The 13,283-nt window shown below is 40.3% G+C and overlaps 1 protein-coding gene across 4 annotated transcripts in view; it reads left to right on the forward strand.

The window, feature by feature from the left end:
* The window catches only part of lnx2b (ligand of numb-protein X 2b), an 82,897-nt gene that overhangs the window by 62,829 nt on the left and 6,785 nt on the right, over positions 1-13,283 (forward strand). For 3 of the 4 annotated variants that reach the window (XM_059976928.1, XM_059976929.1, XM_059976930.1), the window contains exons 4-7: positions 2,073-2,269; positions 4,305-4,676; positions 6,290-6,445; positions 13,032-13,206. In XM_059976928.1, the coding sequence (XP_059832911.1) occupies positions 2,073-2,269; positions 4,305-4,676; positions 6,290-6,445; positions 13,032-13,206 (900 nt within the window). The remainder of the gene's footprint in view (positions 1-2,072; positions 2,270-4,304; positions 4,677-6,289; positions 6,446-13,031; positions 13,207-13,283) is intronic. The other variant, XM_059976931.1, reaches the window with a different exon arrangement.

The raw sequence follows: 13,283 nt of genomic DNA on the forward strand, positions 1-13,283 counted from the left end.
TCTCGTGGACTAGCCGCTATCTCACTGATGGTGGAACAGATTCAGAGACAAATGGAAAATAAACAGCCTGTTCCTGTCTCTCGAATTGTTCTTCCTGTCCATAGCCTGACCTGTCACAACACTAGTCAGACAGCAGCCTGAGTACGTGCACTTCTGATCGACACGTTATAGGAAGGATATGATGGGACTGGAGAGGGTGCAGAAGGGAATTACAGGATGTTAACCTCTGTGAGGAATAATGGGATAAGTCTGAGTTTGTTTCCTTTAAGACAGTGGGCGTTAGTTGAAGAGTGTAAATGTATTTGTGTGAAGTGAACAAGAAAGAAAGCAGAAGGGCAGAGGTTAGCAGGATCACCGTGGAGAGGAGAAAACTTATTTTCATCCAGTAGTTGGCAGTGATGTTCCTGCCTGAAAGGGTGGTAGAGGTGGAACATTCATTGCATTGGAGAAGTACCTGGATGTGTATGTGAAGAACAGTGATCTGGAGAGCTACACACCCAGTGTGATTAGACTTTTGATCAGCACGGAAAAGATGGGCCAAAAAGACCTGCTGCTGCCAGTGAGAAGGAGGTACAGGAGCCTTGGGTCCTGGAACATAGAACAGGTTCAGGAACATAGAACATTGAATAGTACAACACAGTACAGGCCCTTCGGCCCACAATGTTGTGCTGACCCTTAAACCCTGCCTCCCATATAACCCCCCCACCTTAAATTCCTCCATATACCTATCTAATAGTCTCTTAAATTTCACTAGTGTATCTGCCTCCATCACTGACTCAGGCAGTGCATTCCACGCACCAACCACTCTCTGAGTAAAAAACTTTCCTCTAATATCCCTCTTGAATGTCCCACCCCCTTACCTTAAAGCCATGTCCTCTTGTACTGAGCAGTGGTGCCCTGGGGAAGAGGCACTGGCTGTCCACTCTATCTATTCCTCTTAATATCTTGTATACCTCTATCGTGTGTCCTCTCATCCTCCTTCTCTCCAAAGAGTAAGGTCCTAGCTCCCTTAATCTCTGATCATAATCCATACTCTCTAAACCAGGCAGCATCCTGGTAAATCTCCCCTGTACCCTTTCCAATGCTTCCACATCTTTCCTATAGTGAGGCGACCAGAACTGGACACAGTACTCCAAGTGTGGCCTAACCAGAGTTTTATAGAGCGGCGTCATTACGTTATTATCTTTCAACCAGCAAGCTCTTGAATCGGTATGAATAACTTCACTCACCTCAACACTGTACTGATTACTGAACACAACCCATGGAATCACTTTCAAGAGCATTACAGCTTATGTTCTCATTTATCTAGTTATTTATTATTATTTGTTTTTTTATATTTGCACAATTTGTCCTTTTTGCACGTCGGCTGCTTATCAGCTTTCTGTGGTTTTTCATTGGCACTGTTTTATTTCTTTGTTCTACTTACTTTGAATGCCCTCAAGAAAATAAATCTCTGGATAATATGCGGTGACATATATCTACCTTGTTAACTTATTTTGAACTTTTTTTTGATTTCTGTTATATCCTGTATGTTATCCTTTTATTATAAGCTCATGATGCTTATCTGGAAATTAATGAAGTCAGTAAAGTGGGTCCTTTTAGAAGGACATCCCAGCACATAGTCTAAGACTGATCCAGTGTGGTTTTGAAATGAAGGGTGCTGTGTAAAGGTGTAATATTTATGTTGTGATATTAAGCCATGGGCCAGTTTTCAACCTTGGCAGAGCAATAAAAAAAAGTCTGTGACACTATCTTAAAGATCATGAAGATTCCTTAATCAATGTCAAAACATAATAATCTGATCTATATCACTTCGCTGATAATGACAGCTTGGAAACTTGCTGCAGCATTTCTTCCACAGTAACTGCATGATTTGCATGACTAAAGTTCCTCAGGGCATTGACAATATGAAAGAGATTTAAAAAAAATAGCTTCTTTTACTCCTGGATGCTGTTGCATTCTACAATTGGTGCCTGCGTTTAAGTACTGAAAAGTAATCTGTTAATTGTATGTTGCCTTTGTGATGGTTTGCTCCAATCATATGAAACTCAGATGGCCTTATGTAATTGCAGATTTGCCTCGGCTGTCCAGTCTTCTGGCAGAAACGACCATAGTTGAAATTAATCGCACAGACCCTCAGGAAGAGCTGGGAATTCGGATAGTTGGTGGGAAAGACACACCGCTTTGTAACATTGTGATCCAGGAGATTCTTCGTGACAGCATTGTTGCTAGGAATGGAAGGCTTGCACCTGGGGATCATATAACAGAGGTAACTGGCTGATGGCCAATCCTGCCGCATATAAAACTGGTGAGACGTGCAACAAATATCGCAAAGCCGCAGGTGTTATCCTTTTTTTAAATAACTGAATCAGCCTGGAGCTATTTATGTCATACTGAATCTGTGTGCAATTCTTTTGAAATAGAAGCAACTGCTCAAGGGGGGAAACCGGTTAATAGGATTTTCATTTTATAACTGGGTGATGATTTCAGGGTAACATGATGCATGAGATACAAGTACCCTGTCTTTGTGACTGCATCGAGTTCCTGCATGAGGTTACTATTCACTTCATCTCGCTTCCCCCACTTAGAAACCTTCCCCCTCTCCTGGTTTCACCTATAGCCAACAATCACTCTTCTCCCTACAGTACCTTATTCTGGCTTCTTCCCCCTTCCCTCCAGTCCTGATGACAGATCTGAGCCCAAAATGTCAATTGATTATTCCCTTCCATAGATAATGTCTGACCTGTTGAGTTCTATCAATTTTGTTTGTTGCTCTACATTTTCCAGCATCTGCAGAATCTCTTGTGTTTGAGTGTGCAATTTAGGAGCAGAAGCAGGCCGCTGATCTCCAATTGGCTCTACTATTTTATAAGCTCATGACTGCCCTCAATTCCATATTCACGTAGTAATCTGTAACTGCCTTCATCCCAATGTTGAAAGACTGCTTCCATTGTCCTTTGAGAACGACTATTCTATGCCCTTCTAAGAAATTTCACCTCATCTCTAGGTCACTTGTCACTCGCAGTAAACCTTCCATCCCCTCATTCATGATGAATAAGCCTGAAAGATATTTCTGATTCCACCATCCCTTGAGGGAGAGAGAATTACAAATAGTCCGAATCCTCCGGGAAATAAGAATTGTCTTGTTCCTTAAGTGGGCAACACCTCATTTTGAACAGTGGCCTCTAATTCTTGATCGCCACACAAGAGGTAACATCCTCTCTGTGTCCAATCTGTCAAGATGAGTTTTAACGGCTACAGCTCCTTTCTAGCATGCTGCCCTGAAGGCAATACAGCTCATAGCAGAGTAGAAGTTGCAGTTTTATTCAGATTATGAAGTTAATGGTTATTTATTGAGAACGGACATTCATATGATATGAGTGAAAATATTGCTCAGGTCTATGATATATTGGAGGTCTAGGTGGGGTATGGTGTAACTAGAAGTCAATCAGATTACAGTAATATAAATTGGAAAGGAAGTCTGTCAGATCAAGAGTCAAGATGTAACCGTGGCTAAGTTATGTGTTCATATCCACAAGCAGAGCATAACCACCCAGTGTGACGTGGTATTCTTTCCATTGCATCAGATACCTAGAATCCTGAATTCAGTGACATTGTTGATATTGACCCAGCAATTGGCCCAGCTATTGACGAATACGCAAGAGTACCATGCTTTAAAGAAAATGCAATAAGCGCAACAGTGTAGAGAATACTTCTTGATATTTGTCCTGAATTCCACTTGACTCTCTTATCACTGGCTTGTTGAAACTGGCACAGAGTAATCCTGGTTCCTTGGTCCTAGTCATGTTTCTTGGTCAATCTTCAAAATAGGCTACTTCAATTTGAGACACTTGTCCAATTCCAACAGCAAAAAGTTGTCGTAAAGTTGTAGGCTGTTTTATTTTCTGTTTTACGTTATTATTGTAGTTTTTATCATGGAACTTTTATCTTATAGTCTAGAATGACTAAGTCTCCTAGTAAGAGTGTATCTCAGAAGTTCCCTCCGTAAGCAAACATATCCCAGTACCTCTTCCAGTCTCTTACTCAAGTTCTAGTTACAACTCCTTTGGTCCTAGCTGGCCATTCCATGCCTAAGATTTATGTTACCACTTATCTTCCACTTTCTGCAGTCACCTTGCTCTACCTCTTCCCATTACCCACTCCAGAACTCATCACTTTCTCAACAAGAACTTGGTGGGTGTGAAGATTTGGGGTTGCCTGCTGCCAAAGTTAAAATTGGCCATAAAACGTTTTGCTCAAGAAGCTGCGTATCCAGCGTTCTTATCTAATTCCTTCCTGTCCAGGTGAATGGTATAAATATCACCAGTGTTCCACATAGCTACGCCATCCATGTGCTGCGGCAACCTTGTTCTGTCTCTCGGCTCTCTGTGCTCCAAGAGCGAGGATTTGCTATTCGAGGATCTTCACAAGAAAGAAGCAGCAGCAGCACACAGAAGCAGACTGTGCACGTCACCTTGCATAAGAGAGATCGCAATGAGCCACTGGGCATAAAACTAATTCGGAAGGGAGACGAGCCTGGAGTGTTTATCCTGGATCTTCTAGCTGGTGGCTTGGCTGCTCGAGATGGAAAGCTACATAATAATGATAAAGTGCTTATGATTAATCAGCAGGATATCAAAAATGGAACTCCAGAGATGGCAGCACAGATAATACAGGTAAATGAAGCCTGTGCTCTTGAACATAGAACATAACATCACATTACAGGCCCTACAGCCCTGAAATTGTGACAACCTTTATAACTTATTGCAAGATCAATCTAACTCTTCCCTCTCACATAGCCCTTCCTTTTTCTATCATCCATGTTCCTGTCTAAGTCTTTCCTAGATGCCCTTAATGTATTTTCCTCTACCACCATCCCTGGAAAAGAGTTGCTCGCACTCATCACTCTCTGTTTTTTAAAAAAAAAAGTACCTCTGAGACACCCCTATTCTTTCCTCCAATCAACTTAAAATGATGCTCCCTCATTTTAGCTATTTTTTCACTCTTTGTGAAAAGTCTCTGTCTGTTCACTTGATCCGTGCCTCTTACCATCTTGTATACGTCTTTGAAGTCACCCGTCATCCTTCTCTCCAAAGAGAAAAGCCCTAGCTTGCTCAGCCCTTCTAAATGAGACATGCTCACTAATCTAGGCAGCATCTTGGTAAATCTCTCCTGCGCCTGCTCTAAACGTTAGGAGCAAAAAAGCTCTTGGATCAAGGCGAAAGAAGTTCATCCCTTTTTCATACAAATCAAATTGTTGATTTTTTTTTACTGTATTTCTTGCTATTCTCCCTCTTCTTTCTCTCATCTCTGTCCTGCTACTTCTCCCTCTTCCTTTTGTACTCTTCTCATCCTTTCCTCCAGAGAAAATAGCTAATAGTAGCTTTAAAAAAAAATAAACAATGTTCAGACTAGATGTTATTTTCAGGTTCATTTATCTGTGTTACATGTACATCAAAACATACAGTGAAATTTGTTATTTTCACTAACAAGTAACACAACGTAACAGTGCAATGGAGGCAGCCTGCAAGTGTCACCACACATTCCCATGCCAACAAAGTGTGCCCACAATGCTCGGCAGAACATAGCACACAGCAAGTAGCAGCCAACAACAACAAAACAAGCTCTTTTCCTGCCTCCCACCTACGCACATACACAGTCCTCCAACCCCACGTCAGGCCATCTCCAGTTTTTAGCAGACTTCTGGATTTGCAGACATTGAGCTTCGACTCCCAACATTAACTCATTGGTTTGTGCAGAGTTCCCCTAATGCCACTACACTCTGAATAACATGGTCAGCTTATAAGTCAGCCTTAAGGCCAAAAAATATTCTAATTCAATGAAATATAGTCGTCATCATCACTATTTGCCAGGTTGATGATGCAGGCGATCATGGTCTTTGACTGTGATTGTTCTTGGCAATTTTTGTTTCACAGAAGTGGTTTGCCACTTGGGCAGTATCCTCACTGGGCAGTATCCTCACAAGACTGGCGACCCCAGCCATTATCAATACTCTTCAGAGCTTGTCTGCCTGGTGTCAGTGGTCGCATAAGCAGGACTTGTGATATGCACCAGCTGCTCATACAATCATCCACTACCTACTCCCTTGGAATCAAGTGACCCTGATCGGGGAGAGGGGGTCAGTAGATGCTACACTTTGCCTAGGGGTGATATGCAGGCTAGTGGAGGAAAGGAGTATCTTACACCTCCTTTGGTAAGATGTATCTCCACACCCCCACCCATATGAAATATAGTAGATAAGTAAATTACTATTGCTCTCTCTTTTCAGTCTAGTGAGGGGACCGTCAACTTTATAATCCAGAGGTGCCTTGATCAACAAAGCCCAGAAATTATTGATGAAGTTGGCTCGAGCAATAACAGCCCCTCCCGGCAGCGTACTAAGTCATTGCAACAGCATTGTCGTCGACGCTCCCACTACCAAAAGGTAAGTAGTGTGGCAATTTCATTATGGCAAGAGACTAACACTTGTGTGGGCTTTCCACCTGCATCACAGGGATCATTGAAAAAACAAACAAACTGGTTCTGAATGCACCCAGTCATATATAGGCATGATCTTACTATGATGGATGTCTCTCATGACAGTTCAAATGAGCTGGAGAGTACAAAAATACTGTGTGTTCCTGTTGGACAGATCAATCTCTGATTTTCCAGGTGGATGGAAATATTGGAAGCTGTACTTATTGGATTCTGTTCTTTCACTCAGCAAGGCTAGTTAAAATAAAGCCAACATCATCAGCATCATAAACAAATTACTAAGTAAATCGAGTTTAACCTTGGGGTGTGAGGTGCATTCGCAATAAGAATAATAAGAGGACAATAGAATGAATCCATAATTTTAAGAGGACATTGTTTCTCAAACATATTGTGAGCATAATTTCGGGTGATGATTAATGGTTATGGATAATGCATTGCAAAAATATTAATTATTGGTGAGTTATTGTTTAGATGCTGTAACATATGTAAGCTAAGATTTTGTAATCCTGCCAGTACAATTGAAACCAATGCAAAGAAAATTGTAATTACATATTGAATTTGAATTCTGGGCAGGTTTATTGAGGGGAAAACAAATAAGAGCTTTCAAAAAACTGGCAGCTTACAGACACTGATTGAAGTCCCTCTTTTGTTTAATGAAACCTTAAGGAAACACTGATTTCTTTTTTTGCAGCATGAGAATGTCACATGTAGACACATGAAAAATAAATCTGTATTAACATGACTTTTCCCAGGTTTTGCTTTTAGTTACTGTAAGTTAATCTGGTATTTGGAATATAAAGACTCCACTTAGGTTCTTTTCATCAGTTTGTAATTCATACCATTCATGAGCATAGACATATTATGCCTTTTAGATCCATTGGGAGAAGATTTTACTGTGGAAAGTTGATCACTCATTCCTGCAGCTTCTCCAGTGATGCTTTCTGTATCTGTGGAACAAGGAAGTGGGTCTGGCACCTGTCAATCAGTCCTGGGTGTGGTGGCCAATAATAAAGGAGCAAGTTACAGTACTTTATATCACTGACACTCTGATAAAAATAGAATATAGTTAATTAAAGGGAAGATGGGAAAAGGAATTGGAAGACTTTCTTTAACCATTTAATGAGATCTTCAGCTAACTCCATCTACCTGTGCTTGCCCCATGTTGCTTATTACTATTTGTTTGGTAGAAGCCATGTGTCATGCATTAAAAACCACTGAGTGACTTTATCATTACCTGCTGTTCAAATCTCTAAATCATCCTGCATGTTTTCCTGCTTGACTGCTGGGAGGTCCGTGTCTGATTTCAGACTGGTCCTAACTCCCAACCAGGAGAAACCTTCAGCTCCCTTTAATATCTTATTGGCCCCCATCACCCAGGGCCTGCTCTCTACTTATTACTACCATCAAGAGGGGTACAGGAGCCTGAAGACACAAACTCAACATTTTAGGAACAGTGTCATCTACTCCACCATCAGATTTGTGAACAGACAATGCACTACCACATCAACACTACCTCACTATTTTTGCACTAATTTAGTTTTTATATATATTTCTTATTGTAATTTATACTTATGTATTGCATTGCACTGCTGCTGCGAAACAATAAATTTAATGACATATATCAGGGATGTTAAAACAAATTCTGATATCTTAAAAGCTTCATTCAGATCATATCTTTACCTTCTCTGCTCCGTTGACTCAATCTTTTTTCATAAATCAGCCCTGGACTTCAAACAGTATTCTGATTCAAAGCTAAAATATCCTACAAAATGAATCTATCCAGAATTGGTCTTGCTAATCCAGTTAATGACCTGACTAGTGTTTTGTATAATAATGACAAAACTTCTACCTTCCCACCCCCCACCAAGTACACCAACCTCTTAGATATAAAGGTCGACATTTCATTTTCTCTTTTGATTTTCTGTCTCTCTCAAAGATATTTTCTTGATCAGCCTGCTTGTGCCTCCCAAATGTCTAGCTTTTCACTGTGAATTACCTCATATTTGGCAATAACCCATTCTGTTTATCTTAACTTTTCCCAATTGTATTAACTCTTAAAGTTATTCTGCATCTATTTACCGACTAATGTGATGCAGCCCATTTTGTGCCTCGGTTATGAATCTTTTCACTCCATTGTCTAAGGAGTTCGTAAATTGCTGTGGAGTACCTGTGGATTCCACAGGTCACATTCTGTCAATCAGAAATCCTGAGCATTTCTGTGCCTGCCACCCTCACTCTGATCCGAAATCACTTCCTAATTATATACAAATGAGCATCTATCGAAACAGAATCTATATTATAGATATTGCTGAAGCCTGAAAGAATAAGCCAGGGTTCTTTGTTGAGAGATGGAACAGAATGAAAGGAGATTAAGTTACAGGGCCTGATTAAGAGTAAAAAAGGATATTCTTCTTTCAGCCGAGGAGTCTAAACCAGGCATGGGCAAACTACGGCCCGGGGGCCATATGCGGCCCGTTAAGCTTTTTAATCCGGCCTGCAGAACTTGATGAAATCATATTAATAAACCTTGTTAACGTTTTTTCCCCGCAATTCTGGTGTTTTCCCAATAGATGATGCACTCTATATACATTTGTGGCAACCCATTTCCTGGCACATCCGAACCGGCTCACAATTAGCCAGCGTTCCGGCTAAGGGAGATAGCCTGCGGGGATTTGCGAGCACAGAGCTTTGGAGCCTCTGTGCCATGGAGGGCAGGTTGAGGGAGGCTTAAAAGTGAGGCTGGGGATTTCGAGTAAAGTTTTTTTTCTTCGGCTGCAGTTACCGACTCCATGTCGTAATTTTAGCGCTGCATGTAGCACACCGCTACACATTGATCTTTGTTGAGGTGCAGCGTATTACTCCACATTTGCGCTTTACTCTTTGTTCAGCTCGACCTATTTGTGTGAACAGGCGTTCAGCGTCATGAACATCAACAAAGCCAGCCACAGATCCAAGTTAACTGACCAACACCTCAGATCCATCCTGAGAATCGCCACAACAAAACTAAATCCAGACTTTGATGTGCTGGCTAAAAAGGGAGACCAACAACACTGTTCCCACTGAAATTAAAAATAAGTTTCTTCATTGTGTTATGTAAAAAATGCATTTGAAAATATTTTTTTCAATAAGCCTTACATGTTACATGTCATTTCTGTTAAGTGATGGACATGAGTAGTGCGCAGGTGCACGTACGTTCTCAAAATAAAAAATGTGCTCCAGATCAAATAACGCGCTCCGCATACTGGCGCGCTGTCACTGTTCTGTCCTTGTGCGGGTTGTTGTTGAGTTTTGGCACGGGACAATTGAATAAGAAGGAGCAGGAGAAGTAGACCTGCATCTCCTACCATTTTTGAAATAAAGACAGGCAGGAGGAGAGTGATGATGATAATATCTTGAAGGATAACAGAATTTTCAGTGCTTTAAAATAATAACTGTTACTATTTAAAAAAGCTGTATTTTATTCATTTAATTTTCAGTGTTTTAAGTCATTTCAATAAATAGCTAAATATCATGGGACTTCAAAGACAGATATTTTGTTGTAATGCATTTGTTCATTTTCAATTGAAATTAAAGCACATGTTTTCTACGTATCCCATGATATTTTATTTTCTCTTATGAGGTGTATTACCAAAACACTCCGTCCAGCTGCTCCTGGTCCGGCCCCCTTGTCAAATTTTAGAACCCTTTGTGGCCCACAAGTCAAAAGTTTGCCCACCCCTGGTCTAAACCAATAGCTATGTATTTAATGTAATTTGTAGAAGGATTAGACGGGACAAAGGTTTCTTTTCACTTGGTTGATAAAGGTCTAGAACGCACTACCTCAGTGTGTGGTTCAGACAGAAAACCCCATCCCATTTAGAGAGATTGGAAGGGTACTTTAAGAGTTATGACATGTAGGAGAAAGGTCAAATGCTGAAAGAGGAATTTGGCTGGCAAACGAAGAGTTAATTAGCTTGACACACTTTTTTAATAAGGAAATATCTTTTTATGTTTGCCTCTTATTTGGTGGCCATATTGGACAAAAACAGATCTTTGTCATGCCCATCTTTGGGCTGGATATTTTTTTTAACCAAAAGATAACAACAAACAATTAACTTCAATAGCTATAATCACCTACTTTAGCAGGTAACTTTGCAGAATTAAATTACATATTTACAATGGTTGTACATCCCAATTAGCTGACACCTTTGAATATTTAATACCAAAGTCTGTTTTGAAATTTTCTGAGCACGAACTCCAGGCACCCAAAATACTGCATAATCCTTTTGTCACCGTGTTGAGGGATGACTCCATGAATATACAGTACAACGAGCCAGAATATCAAGTGACAGGACCTGTCCTGAATTGCAAATTAAGAGGCAGGGATACAAAATTACCAATGTGTTAATATAGAAAATGGTCACTTAATTCCTTCCCTGATCTCATGGAAGTTTGAATGATCTCCAATTAATATGAACATATCTCTATTGTCTTATCCTGAGTAGTTTAATAGGGGAGACTTAAAATGTACAACACTTGATTGTTTGAAATAGCCTTAATGTATCAGTTGAAATTAAATTGTGAACAGGTTTATTTCCTGAATACTGGTTTGCATTTAAATTAATATATTGTGCATAATTCCATAACACCCGATTAATCCTTTGACCTCTGCTACCTTTAGAGGCAATTATTGCCTTCAAAAGGGAATAGGATAAGGTCCTTGGAAAATAATTTGTAGAAGAATTGGGAACAGTAATGTGGTAGTAAGAGCTTGCATAGATTCAGTGGTCCATAAAGATTCTACAATATCCTTTTAAGTTAGTTTGATTGAGACTTCTTGCTGGCAGTAGATAGGTGGCAAAGCTATTGAGATTTCTGTTGCATGCAAAATTTGTTAGACATACCTCTGATTATGAACTTTCATTAGGATAAGCACATAACATTTTTAAAATTCCCCCCCCCCCCCCCCCCCCCACTTTCCTGGACAGCCACAGACAGGGAGAAGGAAATATTCGTTTAATTTTAGGGGTAAACCATATAGTTTATTTCCGCAACCTAATTGCAAATCTCTTCGTACTAATTATCTTGACCATTGATTTGCAAATCTATAATTTATCATTAAATTTGAGATTGTTTTTAAATTCTCAACAACAAACTTCCAGGTACACCAGAACTTGGCAGCAAAAGGTCTGAAACCATTTGAATGTGCAAACTGGGCCAAAATACTCTGTTTTAAAACAACTAGCCAACTATCTATGAATTGAAAATCTGGATCTTTATTCCTTTAATCCCCTTACTCGATGTAATCCTGTTACTCAATGTCAGCAAGACCAAGGGGCTGATTATTGACTTCAGGAAGTGGAAACCAGAGGTTCATGAGCCAGTCCTCATTGGAGGGTCAGAGGTGGAGTGAGTCAGCAATTGTAAATTCCACAGTGCTATTATTTCAGAGGACAAGTCCTACACCCAGCACATAAGTACAATTAGCAACAAAGCATGCCAGTGGCTCTATTTCCTTAGGAGTGTGCAAAGATTTGGCATGACATCTAAAACTTTGACAAACTTCTATGGATGTGTAGTAGAGAGTATATTGACTGGTTGTATCACAGCCTCGTTTGGAAACAGAAATATCCTTGCCTGGAGTTAGCTAGTTACTGCCTGTTATGCCACAGGCATTTAAGGGCAGCAATGAAGGTCCTCCATCTCTGACGGTATTCACGTCAGAAGCTCCCTCTCGGTTTTCACTATCAGTCATACAAGTCTGAAGCTGGAGACTCAGGAATACCATCGCACACAGAGGTAGAAGGATTCTTCATTTCTTTTTTTCTTTGACCAGTCAAGGTTGTTCGCCTTGAGCTGAACCCTTGAATCTGGAGAACCAGTGGACCACTGTTAGTCTGATGGCTTCTCTCTAATCTGTTTGGCATGGGTGACCCTATCAAGAGCCAAAGCAAAAAGCCCTGATTCCAGCTAATATAGCTCTCTGGGTCATTGAGGCATGCCATCTTCCAAACCCTACAAGGTTGTGGTCCCTTGGAGGGCCCTTTAACAAAAAAAATCTACAAGAAGTAGTGAATATGGCCCAGTCCATCACAGGTAAAACCCTCCTCACCATTGATCATATCTCCACAAAATGTCGCAGGAGCAGCATCTACCTTAAGAAACCCCCACCACCCATGACATGCTTTCTTCTCACTGCTGCCATCAGGTAGAAAAGAAAGTCCAGGAGCCTCAGGACTCAAACCACAGGGTTCAGGAATAGTTATTACACCTCAGCCCCAAAGGGGATAACTTCACTGAATTATTGAAATGTTTCCACACTTGACTCACTTTCTGGGACTCTTCATCTCCTGTTCTCAAATTGTATTGTTTATTTATTTACACACTGGTTGTTCGCCCAAGTTGATGTCGTCTTTCATTGATTCTGTAATGGTTATTATTCTATTATGGATTTATTGAGTATACATACAAGAAAATTAATTTAAGGGCTGTATACAGTGATATATGAACTTTGATAAAATTTATTTTGAACTTTTGACTAATGTTTTTCTCTTAAGGATTTATCACAGACTTCAATGTGTGTAGAGAAGACAGTTCTGTTAAAAAAGGAACCTCGTGAGTCACTTGGAATAACAATTTCAGGCGGACGTGAAAATAAGTACAAGGTTCCGATATATGTGACCAGCATCCAGCCTGTTGGCTGCCTCTATAGGGATCGCAGAGTCAAAAAAGGTAATATTTTGAGAGTGGCTTTTGTAATTGCCACATCACCATGTATCACATTGATGGTCTAAATGTATGCCGTGCAC

This window comes from Hypanus sabinus, chromosome 8 (genome assembly GCF_030144855.1).
Source record: "Hypanus sabinus isolate sHypSab1 chromosome 8, sHypSab1.hap1, whole genome shotgun sequence".
NCBI lineage: Eukaryota > Metazoa > Chordata > Chondrichthyes > Myliobatiformes > Dasyatidae > Hypanus > Hypanus sabinus.